The sequence below is a fragment of the Myotis myotis genome, unplaced genomic scaffold, assembly GCF_014108235.1.
Source record: "Myotis myotis isolate mMyoMyo1 unplaced genomic scaffold, mMyoMyo1.p scaffold_m19_p_6, whole genome shotgun sequence".
In the NCBI taxonomy this organism is placed as follows: Eukaryota; Metazoa; Chordata; class Mammalia; order Chiroptera; family Vespertilionidae; genus Myotis; species Myotis myotis.
Window position 1 is genome coordinate 38351460 of NW_023416368.1, and position 23469 is coordinate 38374928.

The 23469-nt window shown below is 38.0% G+C and overlaps 1 protein-coding gene across 10 annotated transcripts in view; it reads left to right on the plus strand.

Annotated features, from left to right (window-relative positions):
* NSD1 (nuclear receptor binding SET domain protein 1) overlaps window positions 1–23469 on the plus strand; it is a 148595-nt gene that overhangs the window by 23888 nt on the left and 101238 nt on the right. For all 10 annotated transcript variants that reach the window (XM_036315183.1, XM_036315188.1, XM_036315185.1 and 7 more), the window contains 2 exons: window positions 19447–19582; window positions 21926–22098. In XM_036315183.1, the coding sequence (XP_036171076.1) occupies window positions 19447–19582; window positions 21926–22098 (309 nt within the window). The remainder of the gene's footprint in view (window positions 1–19446; window positions 19583–21925; window positions 22099–23469) is intronic.

The window sequence follows — 23469 nt, forward strand, 5'->3', positions numbered from 1 at the left end:
TGTGAGGTGTATGTGTGAGCGCACACGCCACGTCTCTGTCCCACCCCAGAGGCCCTTCTGAGTTGGCCTGTAGGGTGTGGGGAACCCCCTGGGCAGGAGGCAGGGCCACAACTTAGCTAGAGGATCTCCCACTAGGTCCCTAAGCAGAGTCTCAGGGCCACTGATGCCCCCTGAGCCCCATGCTATGGCCAATGGGACATTTGTGGTGGCATCGTAGCCTGGCTCAGGGCCTGGGTGGGATCCCCCAGCCCCTCATATATTGACCACCCCCCATGTGTTTGTAAATACTCTGGCGTCCTTTGGCCCTGAGGAGTTTTTTAAATTTGTTACTTCTCTAATCATGACAATTGCTATAAAATAAAAAAATTAGAAAGAAAAAGTGTTGTTCCAAACTGTTGCTGAAGATTTGTTAAAATTGTTACAGTTTTAAAAAAATAGCAGCCTGGCTGGTATACTCAGTGGTTTGAGTGTCAACTCATGAACCAAGAGGTCATGGGATTGATTCCCGGTCAGGGCACATGCCTGGGTGTGGGCTCAATCCCTGATAGGGATGCACAGGAAGCAGCCGATTGATGGTTCTCTCTCATGGATGTTCCTCTCTGTGTGTCTCTCTTTCTCTCTCTAAAATCAATAAAAACATATTAAAGAAAAGAAAAAAAAAAGAAGCCTGGCTAGTCTAGCTCATTTGGTTGAGTGCTGTCCTATGCACCTAGTGGTCATCAGTTCCTGGCAGGGCACATGTCCAGGTGCTGGGCTTGATCCCCAGTACAAGAGGCAGCCAATTGATGTTTCTCTCTCATTGATGTTTCTCTCTCTCCCTCTCCCTTTCTCTTGCTCTAAAAATCAATAAAAACATTTTTTTAAAAATAACGTTTATTAGTATTTTATCTAATTTTGTTATATTTGTACTTTTCCATAGTAAATGTGAAGTTACTTAGTTAATTTCCTCTTCAGTTGACAAATAAATGACAAAATGATAAAGATGAAGTGCCTTTTTAAAAAAATATATATTTTATTGATTTTTTTACAGCGAGGAAGGGAGAGGGATAGAGAGTTAGAAATATCGACCAGCTGCCTCCTGCACACCCCCCCCGGGGATGTGCCTGCAACCAAGGTACATGCCCTTGACCGGAATCTAACTCAGTCCACAGGCTAATACTCTATCCACTGAGCCAAACCAGCCAGGGCTGAAGTGTCTTACATAGAAAGGCAGCTTGGGATTATAGAGAGAATGTGGACTTTGGAATTGCATAGAACTTCAATGGAGACCCAACTGACTCCCATGTTTGTTTAATTAGACAATTTAGGATTTAATTTTCAAAACATTTTATAGAGTAAGAGAATAAGTTAACTCCTAGCACAGTGCATGGCATATGGCATTTGCTGCTCTTGTTAATTATCATACTTAAGTATATTGTGTACCATATGTCAGGCAGCCATGCTTTGTACTAAACACTTAATAATTATTATCTCATTTAAACCTCAGACCAACCCCATGAGTTGCTGGCACAGCCATTTATTCAGGTTTACACATTAGGAAATGGAAACTTAGAGAGATTAAGTGATTTCTCAACTGATGGTGCTGGTATTCCATTCAGGGCCATCTGGCTTTAGAACATTTTCTCTCTGCCGTGCTGCCTCCTATGTTGCAAAGGACTAAGGACATTGTTGATTACATAATGTACTTTTAGTGGATACTTGCCTTGTAAATGGGAGATTAAAATGAGAGGTAGAAATTTGATTATTAGTTTTTCTCAAGTCTACATATCAATTTGGTCTAAAAACATCAATAGAAAGACAAGTGTTATCTGCAAATCTGTCTTGTACTTCAAAGCCAAATGTTAGCTTCTGTCTAGTATGAAGATTTAATTTTTGTCTTACCTTTTGAGTTATATCAGTTATATTTTTACTAATAAATAACCACAATAAGTATAACTATGAAATAATGAAATATTCTTTGTCATGCCAGATGTTTCATTTGAAAATAGTTATTTGTTTTAAAAGTTGAGGCAGAATTTATGTAAGTTAAATTTTATCATTTGAAAGTATATGTTAGCGACTTTTTTTTAACATATTTTCTTTATTGTTGAAAGTATTAGATATGTCTCCTTTTTCCCCCCACTGACCCCCTCCAGCCCACCCCGGTCCCCTGCCCTGTGTCGTATGCATCATGCATATATGCATACAAATTCTTTGGTTAATCGCCCCCCTTTCCCTCTAAGGCAGTGGTTCTCAACCTTCCTAATGCTGCGACCCTTTAATACAGTTCCTCATGTTGTGGTGACCCCCAACCATAAAATTATTTTCGTTGCTACTTCATAATTGTAATTTTGCTACTGTTATGAATCGTAATGCAAATATCTGATATGCAGGATGTATTTTCATTGTTACACATTGAACATAATTAAAGTATAGTGATTAATTACAAAAACAATATGTAATTATATATGTGTTTTCTGATGGTCTTAGGCGACCCCTGTGAAAGGGTTGTTCGACCCCCAAAGGGGTCGCGACCCACAGGTTGAGAACTGTTGCTCTAAGGTATGATTGACATACAAAAAGCCATACATATTTAATATATACATATTGATGAATTTGAAGAAAAGTATACACTTGTGAAATTGTCACCTTATATAATATCATACATTTAATCATAATCTCTAAAAGTTTTCACCCTCTTTTTAAAGAACATTAAACATAAAATTTATTTTCTTTTTAAAAATATTTTTATTGATTTCAGAGAGGAAGGGAGAGGGAGAGTTAAAAACATCAATGATGAGAGAGAATCATTGATTGGCTGCCTCTTGCACACCCTCACTGGGGATCGAGTCTGCAACCCTGTCAGGTGCCCTTGACTGGAATTGAAACCAGGCCTCTAGTGTATGTATAAGTGGACTCATACAACATTTATCTCTATGTCTTGCTTACTTCACAAAAAAACAACTAAGGCAAAAAATACTTTTATTGCTTTCAAAGCAGAAAGGAGAGGGAGAGAGAGTTAGACACATCAATGATGAGAGAGAATCATTGATTGGCTACATCCTGCAAGCCCTCTAGTGGGGATTGAGCCTGCAACCCGGGCATGTGCCTTGACTGGGAATTGAACCTTGACCTCCTGGTTCATGGGTGGATGCTCAACCACTGAGCCACACTGGCCAGGCTGCTAGTCATTTAATGAGTGCTTATTTTATATTGGAATTGTGCCATATCCTTTGTAGACATTACTAATTTTATTGTCTCTTTTTTACAAATGAAGAACTTGAGGTTTAGAGCAGTTAAGTAACTAGTGTGAATTTACAGTTAGGATCCATTCCTAGTTTAGTAGAGCATCACAACCTGTGCTAAGATTATTGTGTCCTGGGTCTTTCCATGGTATGAAAGGGATATTAAGACTGGAAAGACAGCATGGTTTTAGGAAAAAGTTACTAGAATAGAAGGTCAGATATTCTAGTCTTTCAGTTTTCTTAAGGAAATCACTTAGGTGTGTAAGAGAACATCATTCTGTTTTTTGAAGGTACATGTAAAATTTAGGTTAATATGACTAAAAATTGTTCCTTTTTTAAAAAAATATATTTTTATTGATTTCAGAGAGGAAGGGAGAGGGAAAAGGAGAGAGAGAGATAGAAACATCAATGATGAGAGAATCATTGATTGGCTGCCTCCTGCACGCCCCACACTGGGGATTGAGCCCGCAACCCAGGCATGTGCCTTGACTGGGAATCAAACCGTGAACTCCTAGTTCATAGGTCGATACTCAACCACTGAGCATTGACTGGCTGGGCTCTCTTTTTTAATTGCAAAAGATTGTATACATACTGTTTTATTATGTTTTCTAAAGGCATCTTTGTTCTGTTTTTGCAAATACTTTTTATTTTTAATTTTTTTTTTTTTTTTTTTTAGAGAGAAGAGAGGGAGAGGGAGAGAGAGAAAGAAACACTCAGTGAGAGCAAAACATTAATCAGCTGCCTCTTGCATGTTCCCTACTGGGGATTAAGCCCAAAACCCAGGCATGAGCTCTGACTGGGAATCAAACCTGTAACCTTATGGTGCACAGGACAACACCCAACCAACTGAGCCACACTGGAGCAGCATCTTTGTTCTGAACATAAGCTAACTCTAGGCTCAAGTTTAGTATTACCCATTGGTGACTTGATTGTTGATTGGTTTTTGTGCCAATTAAAGAAGAATAGTAAGAAGCACAGGTGTGTATGACGTGTCTAGTTTTAAGAGAATAGGAGCATCTTCTGTTAGTTGAATCATAGTGTAAGAAACATAGTATAAGAATCATAGTTGTGCAGAACATTTGCCAAGTGAAAGTTTTGTAAGCAGAAGTCCCTTATTGAATGAGAGAGTTAGGTCACTAATTATGTTAAGTACAATTATTGGCATTAAAGACTGAAACATACTGATATTTTTATTTGTCTTTCTGTATTGTGACCTAGTGGAAAGAACATAGGCAATTGAATGGAGCACAGACATGGCTCCGTTTGGTATTTGGCTAGTTCACTTCCCATATCTGAGCCTCAGATTCTTTACCTATCTGCCTCATATTCACTATGAGGTTAACAAGAAAAACAAAATATGAATGTTCTTAGCAGTTTCAGGTACTTGGTTGTCTTTAATACAGCAGGTCTTCTATTAATGTGATTAATGTTTCATTAAAATTTTGATGAGATTCTTAGGAATTTAACTCTTATTTATTATCAATGGTAAACTTGGTTTTATCATGTGTCATTTTGCTTAAAGTTTAAGAACCTATAGACTACATTAAGTGAGGACTTACAATAAAATGCTTCATTTTTCCTGTGTGAATTAGACAACATTAGAATTGTATAGTCAGTGACCTCTTACTATGTCAGGTTCATACTGTTTTAAGATTATCCTGACTCACCCCTTCTCCTTCTTTAAAAACAAACTCACTTGGGCCTGTAATTATAATCAAACTAGAGGCCCGGTGCATGAAATTCATGCACTCGCGGGGGTCTCTCAGCCCAGTCTGTCCTCTCACAGTCTGGGAGTCCTCGGGGGATGTCCGACTGCCAGCAGTCAGACATCCTTAGTGCTTCTGCGGAGACGGGAGAGGCTCCTACCACCGCTGCTGTGCTCGCCAGCCATGAGCCCAGCTCAGGGCTTCTGGCTGAACAGCACTCCCCCTGTGGGAACACACTGACCAGCAGGGGGCAGTTCCTACATTGAGCATCTGTCCCCTGGTGGTCAGTGTGTGTCATAGCGACTAGTTGTTCCACCGTTTGGTCGATTTGCATATTATTCTTTTATTATATAGGATACTAGCTAGCTATATAATACATTTGTTTCTAACCATACTATTTATCAGAATTACCCATGGAATTTTAAAAAAATTAGGTGCTTCCTGGCCTATGTGGCTCAGTGGTATTGAGTGTCCACCTATGAACCAGGAGATCACAGTTCTATTCCTGGTCTGGGCACATGCCTGGGTTGTGGCTTGATCCCCAGTGCGGGGCATGCAGGAGGTAGCGGATCAATGATTCTCATTATTGATGTTTCTATCTCTCTCTCCCTCTCCCTTCCTTTCTGAAATAAATAAAAAAATATTTAAATAAAATTAGGTGCCAAGAGCCTCACTCCAGATGTACTGTGTCAGAAGAACCTTCAAGCCTGTGGGGTGGGGCTGTGTTATTTCATAAAACTTCTCAGGTGATTCTGATGTGCAGCCAGTATTGAGAGCCATTGATCTGCTTCCTCCAGCGCTCAGAAGCAAATCCCTAAAAGGCACAGACTAAAGCAGAAGTCAAAGGAAAAATAAATCCCAGGTCATAACCAAGTTAAGTGATGATGCAATGATAAAATTAGAATTGCTGGGTGCCTAGTAAGTTATGAAATATTGAAAGAAAAAATTATGGGCGGAAAGACTACACAGAATAAAATTGATTTATGTCAGAATGGTTTGTCACTAGATTTCCATTGTAGGGAAAATGCCTATGGTCAGTGTTATGAAATTCCCTCGATTAAGAGACCATGGAAGGCCCTGAACTAATGATAGAATCATTTAGTTCCTATGACATACAGCAATTGCTATAGCAGTTTCTTTTGTTGACTTAGGTCAGAGAATATTGCTTTTCTTCCTCCTTTAAATCTCCAGGCCTGTCTTCTGCACTGTCATTAAAACTCTTTTATTGTGGGTCTGAGGATTTATAAGGCTTAAGCCAAAGGCCTGGGCTAGCAGGAATTCCTTGGCCTGCAGGTTTCTGTTCTACCTATTTAGCAGGCTGCTCTCAGCAGCTTCAGTGCTCTAGGCTGGGCTTCTGTTGATAGTCTCATAGCCCCAGTCTTACCATAAGGTCCTACATATACCAGTTTGTATGACCAGCCTACCTTTGCTTTCCAGCTTTCATTTGGACAATTCCCTCCTTTTATTTTTTTTTTAAATATATTTTATTGATTTTTTACAGAGAGGAAGGGAGAGGGTTAGAGAGTTAGAAACATCGATGAGAGAGAAACATCGATTAGCTGCCTCCTGTACACCTCCTACTGGGGATGTGCCCACAACCAAGGTACATGCCCTTGACCGGAGTCGAACCTGGGACCCTTCAGTCCGCAGGCCGACGCTCTATCCACTGAGCCAAACCGAGCCAAACCAGTTAGGGCGACAATTCCCTCCTTTTACTCTGTACTTTTCCAAGACTTCGGTGATCCCTTTGATCTATTCTCCGGGCTTTCTCTTTGATCTATTGTTTCTGGGTTCTGTCTAATAAGCAAAGGTCTACTTATTCAGAATCAGTTAACTTTTACACAATAATGTTTAGTATTTTGCCTTAGATTGCTGCAGGCCAAAATTGCAATGCTGCCAGAGATCACCTATCTAACTACTTGCTAGATTTGTTTACCTGGGTCCCAGGTCCCATACTCTTCTCAGCAAAAGTTAACAGACTGAGCTCTGACCCCGTCTACTAGGTAGAAAGGATTAGTGGAAGGAGACTTTAAGTATTCCAGTTCACTTCTGTGTTCTGTGGTTGGTGCATTGCAGCAGGAGTCAGAAGATGCTGGCCTCTAATCCCTGTTTTTGGTAAAGGGCTCTAGATCTTTGGCAAGGTCGGGCTGATTCTATTTTCTTTTTTTTAATATATTTTATTGATTTTAGAGAGGGAGAGAGAGATAGAAATATTGATGAGAGAGAATCATTGATTGGCTGCCTCCTGCACGCCCCCTACTGGGGATCGAGCCCGCAACCCAGGCATGTGCCCTTGGCCAGAATCGAACCTGGGACCCTTCAGTCCGCAGACTTATGCTCTATCTATTGAGCCAAACCAGCTAGGGCTGATTCTATTTTCATTGTGTATAATTCTCATTTAATTATAAGCAAAGGAAATTAAGACTTTAAAGATTTAGTGGTTTAAAGATGTACAGAATAGTGTGGCTATTTATCTTCTTACCCTATTTACTTCTAGTCTTGGACAACTCATTTGGTCCCTCTGCCTTTCATATTCTTTGTTATTAGAATAGACATCATTTTTAGTTATAATATAATGTAAATCTTGCTATTAGATTTAAGCTGCCCCAGAAGAAAAGGAAATGATCTGTTAGCATTTTAGGTTTGATAATACTGTTTTGAGTTCATGTGTTTACATATGTTTATCATGTGTTGTAGTTTCCCTAGTAAAAATAATCCAAGATAGTCCTTAGTAACAGGGGCAATAGCTGCATCTCTAATGTGATTACAGTAAATCAGCACTGCCGAAGAGGCAAGATGCTGTGGGAGTAGATTGAGTAGGGAAGGGTTTGTTCTTTAAGTAAGCATGGAACAGAGTTATTTTTAAATTTAAAAAAATATATATTTTTTTGTTGATTTCAGAGAGGAAGGGAGAGACAGAAACATCAATTACAAGAGACAAACATTGATTGGCTGCCTCCTGCACACTCCCCACTGGGGATCGAGCCTGAAACCAGGTCATGTGCCCTGACCAGGAATCGAACTGTGATCTCCTGGTTCATATGTCGACGCTCAACTACTGAGCCACTCCGGCCAGGCCGGACAGTATAACAAAGTAGGACATACTGAGGCAGTATGAGGAAATATTAGTGCAGATTACACTCCGGTTAGATTTTAAAGTATAGATAAAAAATAAGCTGGTGTGGCAGATTGGGGACAGTTTATAGAGGGCTTTAAACACTGTTTGGGTAAATGATATGTACTTCATTTGATTGACATTAAAAGTTTTTAATGCTAAGTTGTATTTATATTTAAATATTTTTAATTCATATTTGGAATTTGAAATATTTTTCTGTAAACAGTATTAATAGAGGTTAAAGTAATTGCAATAATGTATCTATGCAAAGAAATACAGTGAGTAATATAGCAAGTGTCTTTTCAGTTGTTACTATGTCACAGGCACTTTATAACAACTTTATGAAGTATGATTCCTGAGAACCCATGCTTTTAACCATTATGCTATACTCTCTTTCAAAATGGTTTCATACTAATAATTAAGGTAAAAATAAGTAGAACCCTTGAGTGTTGCTACTTAGGCGTGAATAGAGAATCAGGCCTGAATAGAGGAGGAGAACAAGGCTTCTAATTTCAAAGTTTTAAAATAATGTAAGCTAACAGCTACAGTGGTTACATCACTATTTTCCTCAGCTTGTCTCATTCCCTGGTAACCACCATTTTACTTTGCTTTTTACAGATTTAGCTTTTTTTTTTTTTAAGATCTTACATATAAGTATTTATCTTTCTCTTTCTAACTTATCTTTTTAAATTTATTTTTTATTGATTTGAGAGAGAAAGAGAAAGGGAGTGAGAGAGAGAAACATTGATGTGAAGATAGCTACCAGTTGCCTCCCAAACACACACTGGTATGGAACCCGCAACCTGGGTATGTGCCCTTATGAGGAATCGAACCCACCACCCTTTGGTGTATGGGATGACGTTCCAACCAACTGAGCCACACCTGTCTGACACCTTGAAAGTGAGTATAATGTGTTCAAAGGACTCAATTTTTTAAAATGTATTTTTTATTTATTGATTTCAGAGAGGAAGGGAGAGGGAAAGAGATAGAAACATCAATGATGAGAGAGAATCATTGATCAGCTGCCTCCTGTACACCCGCATGGGAGATGGAGCCCTGCACCTCAGGCATGTGCCCTTCACCGTAATTGAACCTGCTACTCGTCAGTTTGCAGGCTGTCGCTCTATCCACTGAGCCAAACCAGCTAGGGCCAAAAGACTCTATTTTTGACAGGTGCTGCTGAAGTTGATAGAATAAGGCACCTAATTTTGCTGCTTAGGAAATGGCCCATTGCAGCGTATTTTGGTTCAGTTAAAATGCTTTTATTTTGTTGAACATGTATTTTGTCCCAGATATGGGGATACAAATTAAAATGACACCTTGTCCTTATTAACTTTAGAGACTAGTGGAATAGATAAACATGGAAACAATATAATGATGAGCTGAGAGACATAGGATATAGTGGAGAGGCACTGGGCTCAGCCCAGGGATAAGAGGTTTGGCTCAGTAGATGGAGTGTTGGCCTGCGGACTGAAGAGTCCCAGGTTTGATTCCAGTTAAGGGCACATGCCCAGGTTATGGGCTTGATCCCCTAGGAGGGCGTGCCGGAGGTAGCCAATCAATGATTCTCATCATTGATTTTTTTTGTTTGTTTTTTTTAAAAATATATTTTATTGATTTTAGAGAGGAAGGGAGAGGGAGAGAGAGATAGAAACATCAATGATGAGAATCATTGATTGGCTGACCCCTGCACGCCCCCTACTGGGGATCGAGCCCGCAACCCAGGCATGTGCCCTTGGCCAGAATCGAACCTGGGACCCTTCAGTCCACAGGCTGACGCTCTATCCATTTAGCCAAACCAGCTAGGGCTCATCATTGATGTTTCTATCTCTCCCTCTCCCTTCCTCTCTGAAATAAATAAAAATATATTTTAAAAAAAAGGTTATGGAAGGAAGGCTGCCTGAAGGGACCTAGGAGAAAGTGAGGAATTCCAGGCAGAGGAGATGGAAGAATAAAGAGTATGATCTAAAAGGGGAATAGGGAAATATGAGATAGAAAACAAGAAGGATCTAAGTCCAATCCTTATTTCACAAGAAGTACCCAGCCAGTCTTACTTTGACTGTCTTTATCTCTTGAAGTTTGTTTTGAGAAATTTGTTACTAATAATAAAGCTAGTTCCTTCCCCCAGCCCCCTATACCCCATCCCTCACCTTATCAGCTATAGTATTTTTCTGTGGTAATTTCTGTCTTCCAAAGAGACTGTGAGCTCCCAGAGAACTTGTTTGTTCCATGCCTGTATTCAGTTTTAAGACACTCAATATTTATAAAATGCTTAAATATGAAGAAATATTTTTTTAAAATAAGTGTTTACTGTAAAAAAAGAAAAGAGAAAAAGTCTTCCATAACTTTCACTGTGTAGAAATAATTCCTGTTTACTAATTTCCAAATTTAGTAAATATGTCAATAAGTGATTTGACATGAATTAGTTAAACTAAAGTTAACTAGCAAACATTATCTGAGCATCCACTACTATGTGACACCTAGGGAGAAAGAGATAAGACAATAAGTCTCTATTATCAAGTGACGTAAGGTTTTTTAGTATCACTAAAACAATATATCCTCAAATAACTAGAGGAGCAATGAGAGAAATTAAAAATCCTATTTGGCAAGTTTTACTGATATCTTTTAAACCCAAATTGCATTAAACAATTACATGGGGGAATAAAAACCCCTACCAGAGTCTATACATAACATTTAAAATTTGTGTAGTACTTTATTATGCACATTTAATTTTTTTTATAGTGGTAATAGCATCTTTAAAGGTTTTGTCTCTTTTATTCTTTTTTAAAAAATAATATCTTTATTGATTTCAGACAGGAAGGAAGAGGGAGAGAGAGAAACATCAATGATGAGAGAGAATTATTGATCAGCTGCCTCCTACCAGGGATCAAGCCTTTAACCCGGAAATTGATCCTTGACCTCCTGGTTCACAGGTTGACTGTCAACCACTGAATCATGCTGACCGGGTGTATTTTTTATTCTTAATACTTTTTTTGCTTCCCATGGTAATTAAAAAAATAAATATTTTTTTCTTACTGATTTCATAGAGAGGAGCAGAGAGGGAGAGGGGGATAGAAACATCATTGATGAGAGAGAATCATCAATGGCTGCCTCCACACCACACACTGGGGGTCAGTCGAGCTGCAACCTGGACATGTGCCCTGCTGAGGAATCGAACTGTGACCTCCTGGTTCATAGGTTGACACTCAGCTACTGAGCCACACCAGCCATGCTATACTCACTTTCTTAATTATCTTTTATCTGGACCCTTATTACCCCCAAATATATATCTCTATAAATATGTTCTCAGAATTCTAGAATCATATATATACAATGGCTTTCTTGGCATTTTCACTTGGTTGTGAAATTGGAGTTTCATCCTTAACTTGTTCAATAATAAATTCTAGATGTTTCTTCCCAAAACCTTTATAGTGTAGTCTTCTCTTATATATGTTCCAAGACCCCTCATGGATGCCTGAAACCACAGATAACAGATAGTACTGGTATGTGTGTGTATGTGTGTGTGTGTATGTATATATATATATATATATATGTGTGTGTGTGTGTGTGTGTGTATATATATATATATATATATATATATATATATATATATAGCTTTTTACTGTATATACCTATGATAAAGTTAACATAAATTAGGCACAGTAAGAGATTATCAACAGTAGCTAGTAAAGTCCTGGCCAGTGTGGCTCAGTTTGTTGGATATCCTGAGGGCCCGCAGGAAGTTGGCCGGTTGGGGGAGGGACTGTGGGAGGTTGACCAGCTGCGTGAGGTTGGCTGTGGGAGTGCACTGACCTCCAGGGGGCAGCTCCTGTGTTGAGTGTCTGCTCCCTGGTGCTCAGTGCACATCATAGTGACCCGTCATTTGGTCGCTTAGGCTTTTATATATATATGGATATATATATATAGAATCTGTAATAAAAGTTATGTGATTGGGGTCTCTCAAAATACCTTATTGTACTGCACCCACCTTTCCTGTGATGATATGCGATGATAAAATGCCCACATGTAGAGACAAAGTTTGATGAATGACTTAGGCATTGTGACAGTGATAGGCTACTACCTTCCTTCTGTTGATATGTAACAAGCACTTTCCGGCTTCTCTATGGCATATTCGAATTATAAGCATCACTACTCTTGTGTTTTGGGGCCATTGCTAAATAAAGTAAGGGTTACTTGAACACAAGCACTGCAATATCTTGACCCTTGATCTGGTAACCAAGAGGGCTACTAAGCGACTACTGGGCAGGTAGCATGTATAGCATGGGTATGATGGACAAAGAGATGATTCATGTCCTGGGTGGATTGGGACTGGGTGGGGTCTGCTTGAGATTTTATCATATTACTCAGAACAGTATGCATTTTAAAACTTATGAATTATTTATTTCTGGAATTTTCCATTTAATATTTCAGACTTCTGTTAACAGAGGGCAACTGAAACTGTGGAAGGAAAACCGCAGATAATGGAGTACTGCTTTATTTTTAATAAATGGCAACTCCATCTTTCTCATATTTAAGGCATCGACCCTTAGAGTGATCCTTGAGTTCTCTCTTTCTGTAGCACCCATATCCATTCCATTAGTACACTTCATTGGTTCTTTCTATTTCTCGCCCCCACTGCCAATTGCAGATTGGTTCACATAACTGTTTTATCTCACCTGAATTATTGCAGTAACCTTCTAAGTAGGTCTCTGTGCTTCCATCTCAACTCTCTAAGGCTGTTTTCAGGATGGCATTCAGAATGGTCCTTTTAATACATCAACCCTTCAAAGATGTCTATCTTACTCAGAGTAAAAGGGCATAATAAGGCATATGTCTTCCTCTCCGTGGATCATTTATCTGACTTCATTTCTTCCTGTTCTCTCATTTGCTTACTCTGTTTTAGCCACATTGACTTTATTTTTTGTTTGTTTTTTATTGCTTAAAATATTACAAAGAGTAGTACATATGTCTCCTTTTTTCCCCCCTTGACCTTCCCCCAGCCTCCCCTACCCCCCAGTGTCTTGTGTCCATTGGTTATGCTTATATGCATGCATACAAGTCCTTCTTCGGTTGATCTCTTACCCGCCCCTCCCCCAACCCTCCCCACCCTTCCCGCTGTAGTTTGACAGTCTCTTCGATGCTGCTCTGCCTCTATCTATTTTTGTTCATCAGTTTATAATGATCTTTATTATCCATAAATGAGTGAGATCATGTGGTATTTTTCTTTCATTGACTGGCTTATTTCACTTAGCATAATGCTCTCCAGTTCCATCCATGCTGTTGCAAATGGTAAGAATTCCTTCTTTTTTACAGCAGCATAGTATTCCATTGTGAAGATGTACCACAGTTTTCTAATCCATTCATCTGCTGATGGGCACTTAGGCTGTTTCCAAATCTTAGCTATGGTAAATTGTGCTGCTATGAATATAGGGATGCATATATCCTTTCTGATTGGTGTTTCTGTTTTCTTGGGATATATTCCTAGAAGTGGTATTACTGGGTCAAATGGAAATTAGATTTTTAATTTTTTGAGGAAATGCCATACTGTTTTCCACAGTGGCTGCACCAGTCTGCATTCTCTCCAGCAGTGAAGGAGGGTTCCTTTTTCTCCGCATCCTCTCCAGTATTTATCGTTTGTTGATGATAGCCATTCTGACAGGTGTGAGATGGTACCTCGTTGTTTTGATTTGCATCTCTCGGATGATTAGTGACTTTGAGATGTTTTTATATGACTCTTGGCTTTCTGAATGTCCTCTTTTGAAAAGTGTCTACTTAGGTCCATTGCCCATTTTTTGATTGGATTGTTTATCTTCCTTTTGTTAAGTTGTATGAGTTCCCTGTAAATTTTGGAGATTAAACCCTTATTGGTGATAACATTGACAAATATGTTCTCCCATGCAGTGGGCTTTCTTGTTGTTTTGTTGATGGGTTTTTTTGCTGTGCAGAAGCTTTTTATTTTGATGTAGTCCCATTTGTTTATTTTCTCTTTAATTTCCAATGCCTTAGGAGCTGTATCGGTGAAGAAATTGCTTCGGCATATGTCTGAGATTTTGTTGCCTTTGGATTCCTCTATTATTTTTATGGTTTCCCGTCTTACATTTAAGTCCTGTATCCATTTTGAGTTTATTTTTGTGTATGGTGTAAGTTGGTGGTCTAGTTTCATTTTTTTGCATGTATCTGTCCAGTTTTCCCAACACCATTTATTGAAGAGACTGTCTTGACTCCATTGTATGTTCTTGCCTCCTTTGTCAAATATTAATTGAGCATATTGGTTCAGGTCGATTTCTGGGTTCTCTATTCTATTCCATTGATCTATATGTCTGTTCTTGTGCCAGTACCAGGCAGTTTTGAGAACAGAGCCACATTGACTTTCTTGCTGCTCTTTGAAAAATGCTGGAGTATATGTTCCTTCCTCATGATCTTTTATGTGATATTTTATCATTCAGTTAAAAATATTTTCTAATGTTTATTACGATTTAGTCTTTGACCTAAAGATTATTTAACAATATACTTGTTCATTTCCTAACACAGACATATTCTAGTCATGTTTTTTGTAATTAGCCACTAACTTAATTACATATGGACAGTTAATATGTTCCAAATGATTCCAGTCCTTTCAAATTGGTTGAGAGTAGTAAGTACTTTTGGCCCAGTACATGGTAAATATTTAAAATATATCTTGTGCTTGGAAAAAGTGTATATTCCACAATGGGAGTGTAGGAATTTATTCATTAGGGCAAGTTTGTTATTCATGATGCTGAAAATTTTAAACCCTTAGTGATTTTCTTTTTTTGCTTATTTGTTAACTACTGAGAGGTTTATTTCCACTATAATTATAATTTATTTTTTCTTAATAGTTCTGACAATTTTTGCTTTCAATATTTGAGGCTATGTTATTAGAGGTATAACACTCACTTTAAAAAGTATCTTTCTGGTTAAATGAACTATTATTTCGTCCCCTTTAGCAACTGTAGTTGCTACCATGTGCTATTTGTCTATTTGCCTTGTTTATTTTTCTTATTCCTTTTCCCTGCCCTTTTTTTTTTTTTTTTTTTTACTGATTTTTAGAGAGAGAGGAAGGGAGAGGGGGAGAAAAAGAGAAACCTCTGTGTGAGAGTGGGACATCTATCCACAGCCTCTAGCATGTCTCCCTCTGGGGATCAAGCCCGAAACCAGGCATGTGTCCTGACCAGAAATCGAACCAGCAACCTTTTGGTGCATGGGATGATGCCCAGCCAACGGAGCCACAGCACCCAGTGCTTCCCAGTCTTCTTTTGGACTGAAAATTTTTTCTTGTTCCTTTTATGTCACCCCCCAACCCCCATACAAGTTTGGAAGTTATATATTTGGTTTTTGTTATTTAGAGGTTACCCCCAAAATTACAAGAGGCCTCCCTAAGTTTTCAGTTTTTAAAATTCCCATTACCTTCTTCCCTGATAATACATAGAGTTTAAAACACTTCATTTCTCTCTAATAATGTGTAATCTTTAAGAACACTTTAATCTCATTACCCCTTTTCAAAATGGAGTATTGTTGTAAATCTTAATTCATTTTTTTTAAACTTCATTAGACGTTGTTTTAAATAGTCACTGTTCATTTTGTACATTTATCTCTTCTCCTTTTTTTTTTTTTCATGTCTCAGACCTGAGAGTATTTCTTTTTGTTTGAAGTGTTTTAGAATTTTGGAACTGGAAGAGGATCTGCTCTTCCCTGTTTTGGTTTGACTGAAATTGTATTTAGTTCTTTTCTTTTCTTTTTTAATATATATATATATTTAAAATTGATTTTTAGAAAGGGAGAGAGGAAGAGAGTGACAGAGAGAAACATCAATGTGAGAGTGAAACATCAATTGGCTGCCTCCTGCTCGCCCCCTACTGGGTATCCAGCCTACAACTAGGGCTGTGCCCTGCTCAGAGAATGGAAGTGGCAACCTTTTGGTGTAGAGGATGATGCCCAACCAGCTAAGCCACACAGGCCAAGCTTTAGTGTTCCTTCTTGAAAGATGTTTTGGCCGGGCAAAGATTTCTAGATTACCAGGTGTTTTCTTATGACATATTGCTAATATCATTCCATGCTGTCTTTCTGACTCCCATAGTTGCTGGTAAGGTCAGTGTTTGGGAATTAGCAATCTCCTGCCTTTTAAGAGTAATGTATCTTCTTTCCTCTGGTTGTGTTGAAAGATTTTCTTTCTTTTTGTGGGGAGAAGAGGGGCTGTTTGGTTTTGTTTGTAATATTTTGTTGTGTATAGGTGTAGATTTCTGTTTGTTTATTCTCAGGATTTGCTAAACCAGTGGATTAGTTCTGGTGAATTCTTAGCCAATTTCTGCTATTATTTCCCATAAGTCTATTTTTTCTCTCTAGTCTTCCTGTTATTCCCCAAGTATTTTGGGATCAGGAATTCATCCTTGCATCTCTTGTTGAGCTTTGTGAGTTTAACAAGAGTTATTTGGGAGTCTTTCTTCCTAAGGTGAAATTTTCGAGCTCTTCTGAAGAAAAGAGTTATATTTCTTTTTTACCCCCTTGTTCTTATTCTGTTTTCATGTTCGGAGATGTCTCTTTGGTTCAGAATTCTTGCCTGTCTTTAACTTTTTATGTATTAAGGTCAGTTGGATTTTGGGGGGGCCGGAGGTGGAACCCGCAGCCTGGGCACGTATCCTTACCATGAATCAAACCTTCCACCTTTCCGTGTATGGGATAATGCTCCAACCGAGCCACACCAGCCTGGGCTGGATGTTAACTTTTTGTTGTTATAAATAATTGCCTGAAATATCTTTCTATAATCTTTTATTTGTTTGGATTATTTTCTTTGGGTGAGAATATTAGGGGTGGAATTAATAGTTATTTCATTTTGATGGTTTGTGGTAGAGCAGGTGTGTCTTTCCTGATTTTATGGGAGACTGAAACTGAATTAATTGGTTTGTTTAAGGTGACATAATTTATGATGAAGTCAGAGGACAAAACTCATTACTACTATGCCTGGTTATGTGATTCTGGCTTCTTACTTTACCTGATAACACTCATGTTCATTCTCCACTACCTATTGAAGGCAGTTGTTTTATAGTTATACTTCCTGATAGTATAATTACTTAATTAGTAGGGGAAGACAGAACTAACATCACGTCATAGATTGATTATGGCTGGATTTGTCATAAAGCATGTAATAATAATGGAGTTTATTGTTATTGGATAACAAGGTAGTGGTTAAGAGTTTGGGATCCAGAGCTGGACGGCCCAGCTTTGAATTCTGGCTCTGCCACTTACTAAATCATTCACTACTACATGACTAAAGGTATATAGTAAAATAAGAGTAATAACATAGTATCTTACTTAAGAGGATTAAAGGGGAATCTGTGCTTGGCACATAGCAAAAACCAAGTAAATGTTAGTTTATTTAAAGTACAGTGGAACCTCGTTTCTCAAACTTAATTCATTCCAGAAGGCTGTTTAAGAAGTGATTTATTCGAAAACCGAATCATTTTTCCTCATTAGAAATAATGTAAATTGAATTAATCCATTCCAAATCCCCCAAATGATTCCGTTTTTATATATAGGACATGTCTAATATACTGTTTATAAATAAACATTTCTTCTCTTAAATGTATCAAACCACCCCCTACTATCCTTAAATGAATTTTTCACATATCACTGCCTCGGAAATGCTATCACCAGTAACTGCTTTTTGTTTATACAATCAACAACAGTTTTTCTACCTATTCAATTGCCTGTGATTCTTGTTATGTGAGCACTTTCACACCCTTAGCACATTAGCAGTCTTGATGGCCTCTTTATGTTTTAAAATTGTGCTAATTGAGGATTTCCACCAGCAACAAAAGCATTCTCTCCTTTGTTGCCTGAGAGACTTTTGTCATGTTGGGGTATCAGCTTGAAAGGTCAAAAACCCAATTTTTCTCCACCACATTTTTTTCTGTGAACAGCTAGGTGGAGAACTGAATTGTTGTGAGATGTTTAAGAACCGAGGTTTCATTAGAATTTAGGACTTGAATAAACAAGCAAATTTCATATTTAGCAATAATTGACAAAGAAATTAATTGATCACAAATGAAATTATGTCAAAAAATTTTGGGAAACTCATTCAAATTGTAGTTTTCTCTAGAGGCAAATAAATATTTGTTTTTCCACCTGTCTTGGTATCTTGGTTTTAAAGTTCCAAAGCCATCTAGCCTTGAAGTCATGTTTTTTTTTCTGATAACTTGCAAATGGATAACAGGCAAAAACGGCCTGTTGGGCTTTTAAATCTTTATATAATAAGATGTAGTTTGTCTCATTTCCTAGTAACTATATACATGAAGAAATAATCACAGTATTTTCAGTAAAAGCTTTCTGTGAGATTTAACTTAGTTCTGTGTGAATAGAGTCTTAAAACGCAGATGGTAACTTATACATCATTAAATTGAGCCCAGTTGTTTGATATCCTTCAACCTCAGACATTATTATTTTTATTTGAATTATATTAATTCACTCAGCTTACTCTTTTTGAATACTTAATCTGTGCCAGGTGGATAGTGTTTTTAGCATTAAGGAGGGAAGATTGAGTCTTAGGGAAGGAAGGTAGGAAATTTGTACTGTTTATTAGGTGTTAAAGGCATGGATATGGATTTAGATCAGAAATGGAGGCATTTGGATTGCAGATCAATTAGATACTATTTTTGGAGAAAAGATTAACTCATGATCTCTGCATTGGACAAGTCCAAAGGAGCTTGATTGGTGCACATTGTATTCTGCAAGAATGTTGTCCTTTGGAGCTGTGTAGTGCACTGTTCTGGATGCAGCCTCTCCTGCATGTCCTGGGAAATAACCAAGTCAGTTGTACTGACATTGCTGGAATCTAGCCTGTACCTTTCAGGATCATTTCATTTGTTCATTGTTGTTCATTAATAAGTAGGATGTTTGTTTGTTTGGGAAGGATGTAGACTATCACCTTCAGAAGGGACCACAGGCTACTCTACTCCCCAGCCTAGTTTTATTGAGATATAATTGACAAATAACATTGTACTGAGATCACAGTCTCTTGACATTGTTACAATTTCTTTTTATAATTTTCTCTCTTTTTCCCCCCTGATGTGTTGTGATCTAAAGACTAGGGCAAAGATAATTTTTTCCTTGGTATGTTTCTGTTTATTTTAGTTTTTAGTTCTTTATAAATTAAAATAGCTGATTTATCTTCCCAGAATATTGGTAGATTATTTATATAAAACAAATACAAGTTAAGATTTACTACTGTATAAAGGGCTGTGTTATGAACAATTAAGACAAAGCATTTTAGTTGTAATTATTGTTAAGCTCGAGTGTTTTCATCTAGAATTTTTGGGCATTGCTTTCTTAGAAGGCTAATGGGAAAACGTTTGATTCTTATTGATGCCTATGTTTTGTCTGTCCAAAGTGTCAACCCAAGAAAAAGTCAACACCACTGAAGTATGAAGTTGGAGATCTCATCTGGGCAAAATTCAAGAGACGCCCATGGTGGCCCTGCAGGATTTGTTCTGATCCGTTGATTAACACACACTCAAAAATGAAAGGTAATATTTACAATTGATTTCACGTGATAAAAACCAGTTTGGAATTATAAACTCTTAGATCCCTTTAGTATAACCCAACTTTGGTTGCCGTTAGCAATAATCCATTTTTACCTTTGAGCATTTCATGTATGGATTGTTATTAATTTATTTTTCCTTTTTGGATTTTTTATATGTTTGTTTTATTTTACTCTATAATTTAAACTTTTTCAGCCGAAACCGGTGTGGCTCAGTGGATAGAGCGTCGGCCTGCAGACTGAAAGGTCCCGGGTTCGATTCCGGTCGAGGGCATGTACCTGGGTTGCAGGCACATCCCCAGTGGGAGATGTGCAGGAGGCAGCTGATCGATGTTTCTCTCTCATTGATGTTTCTAACTCTCTATCTCTCTCCCTTCCTCTCTGTAAAAAATCAATAAAATATATTAAAAAAAATAATAAACTTTTTCAATTATTCTATCTGTAGATGGCAGGAAAATGTCAGGCTTATTACCTAAAGTTTACATTGTCTAGAATCCTTTTCAGTATATTTGTTTTTCTACTTTAATCTTCAGTTTTTGTATTGTGTGTTTTCTTTTTGGTTAAAGCTAAAACAGTTAAAAAATGAGTATAAGTTATAAATTATTTCAAATTTTAAAATCTTGATTTAGAATATTACCATTCATTACTGTTATATTGCTTATTCTGTTGAATCTCAAATGATTTATCACTAAAATGCTATAAGATAGGAGCTGAAAATTGATCTTGCTCCCTCTTTTCTCTTAAGATGGTTTATGATTTTACTATAGTTTTAATATATATATTTTAGTTTTTGAATAGGTTATATATGCACAAGATTCAAAAAATCATCATATTTCCTCCTTTTCTCTGATCTGTTCCGTTCTTTTTAAAAAATACTTCTTTTATTTATTTATTAATATATTTTTTTTGATTTCAGAGAGGAAGGGAGAGGGAGAGAGAGAGAAACATCAATGATGAGAGAGAATCATTGATTGGCTGCCTCCTGCACGCCCCCCACTGGGGAATCGAGCCTGCAACCTGGGCATATGCCCCTGACCGGAACTGAACCTGGGACCCTTCAGTCCGCAGGCCAACGCTATATCCACTGAGCCAAACCAGCTGGGGTTGATCTGTTCCATTCTTTACCCTTTCTTTCAAACCAATTGTTATGAATGTTTCTATAAATCTACATATATATTCTCATATCCCTACCCTTTTAATTTTAACATAAAAGTTGCATATTGTATGTTTGTTCTATAGTAACTTTTTTTTTATTTCTTGGAGTTCTCCCCTATTAGTGCATTAAAACTTCCTTCTTTTTTTCCTTTTTATAGCTGCATAGTTCTTCCACTTTTTGAATATGCTGTACTTTAGATAACCAATTCCCCTGTTGATGAATGTTAATTTGTTTCTAATCTTGTGTTGTAAAGATAATATACATACATACATGTGTATACATACATGTGTTTGTGTGTACCCACAAGTAATGCTGTAAAGAATTACTGTGTGTGTTTCATATATACATGTTTATTTATCTGTAGGATGATTTACCAAAAGTGGGATTGGTTGATTTGATTTTATATATTGAATATTGATTATTGAGCTGCCCAAAGACCTTTATAGTTCACTGTTTTTTTAAAAAATGGTATCTTGCCCTGGCCGTGTGGTTCGTTTGGTTGGAGTGTTGTCCCATACTCCTAAGAGGTTGCAGGTTTTATCCCCAATTCCTGGTTGGGGCATGTAGGGGAGGTGGCTGATGAATGTCTCTCTTTCTTTCTCTCTTTCTCTCTTTCTCTCTTTCTCTCTTCTCTCTCTCTCTCTCTCTCTCTCTCTCTCTCTCTCTCTCTCTCTCTCTCTCTCTCTCTCTCTCTCTCTCTGATTAATAAAAACATATCCTCAGGTGAGGATTTAAAAAAAAGGTATCTAGCCCGGCTGGCCAGCCGGTGTCGCTCACTGGTTGAGTGTTGACCTATGAACCAGGGGGTCATGGTTAGATTTTAGTTGGGGTACCTGCCCGGATTTTGGGCTCTATCCACAGTCGGAAGTGTGTAGGAGGCAGCTGATCAATGATTCTCTGTCATTGATGTTTCTATTTCTCCCTTTCTGTTCCTCTCTCTGAAATCAATAAAAATGTATTAAAGAATTTTCCCCCCCTTCTATCTGACCTACGTCAGAGTTTATTGTCCTGAAGGTTTTTTAGCTTACTGATTTTTTGGGGGGGGTCTTCCTTGGTGACAGAGGCTTCTTTGGTGTCAGAGGCTTCTTTGGCGACAGTGGTGTGTGTGTGGATGTTACCTTGATGAACAGTCATCTTTTTAAAGTAATGACACTGTTTTTTATCCTTATCTAGTTTCGAACCGGAGACCTTATCGACAGTACTATGTGGAGGCTTTTGGAGACCCTTCTGAGAGAGCCTGGGTGGCTGGAAAAGCAATTGTCATGTTCGAAGGCAGACATCAGTTTGAAGAGCTACCTGTCCTTAGGAGAAGAGGGAAGCAAAAAGAAAAAGGATATAGGCATAAGGTAAAAAACAAAATAAAACACACACATACATGAAAGAACAAAAGCCTCTCAAATTATCTTCTGGAGGGTAGGCAAAGAGGAAGCAAGGAAAAAGTATTCTATTTTTGAAATACAAGTTTATTCCCTTTGGTAGATGGATATTTGTGAGAAAATAGATAGAAAGCAAGGTTTTTTTTGCAGGGATGAGATGGGGCTAGCCTTCCAAATATTTATACTCAATTTTTTAAAAAATATATTTTATTGATTTTTCACAGAGAGGAAGGGAGAGGGATAGAGAGTTAGAAACATCGATGAGAGAGAAACATTGATCAGCCGCCTCCTGCACACTCCCCACTGGGGATATGCCCGCAACCAAGGTACATGCCCTTGACCGGAATTGAACCTGGGACCCTTGAGTCCGCAGGCCGATGCTCTATCCACTGAGCCAAACCGGCCAGGGCTATACTCAATTTTTTGAGAAATTATTCCAGTTAATTTTTGCCATGTCACTTAGATGTGACTGTACAAAATGACAAAACCAATCTTCTTTGGTTATATCTTATGTAAAAAGAAACTGATCATCAAAATGAAATTCTTCTTACTCTCTAGATTAATTATTTCTTTTAAAAATGGGAATGATAGAAAAAAACGGGAAGGGTAAAGCTTTAAACATTTTTGTTTTGTTTGTTTTGGTTTTTGTGTTCAGTTATTAGTGCTTAAGATTGTAGTTTCATGCCTGGTTATGTTTGTTTGTTTTTTGTTAATCCCCACCCAAGGATATTTTTTTCCATTCATTTTTAGAGAGATTGGAAGGAAGGGAGGGAAAGAGAGACAGAAACATCAATGTGAGAGAGACACATTGATTGATTTATCCCTAATTCCTGACCAGGGCATGTAGGGGAGGCGGCCAATGAATGTTTCCCCCACGTGCCCCAACCAGGGCTGGAAATCGAACCTGCAATGCTGGTATATGCCCTTGATCTGGAATCAAACCTGCATCACTTTGGTATGCAGGCCAACCATTGGGCAACAACGGCCAGGCTATACCTGGTTATGTTTCTCTTTGCTTGTTTGTTAATCCTCACTTGAGGATTTTTTTTTATTGATTTTTAGAGAGAGTGGAAGGGAAGGGAAGGAGGGAGGGAGGGAGGGAGGGAGGGAGAGAGAGAGAGAGAGAGAGAGAGAGAGAGAGAAATCAATTGGTTGCCTCCCAAACATTCCCTGACCAGGGCCAGGGATCAAACCCACAACCCAGGTATGTGCCCTTGGCTGGGAATCGAACTTGAGAGTCTTCGAAATTATGACTAGGATAATTTAGAATCGATATGCAGTCCCTGCTATTTTCAATTTGAGTTCTTTTTATTTATTTAAAAAATTTTTTGGAATCCTCAC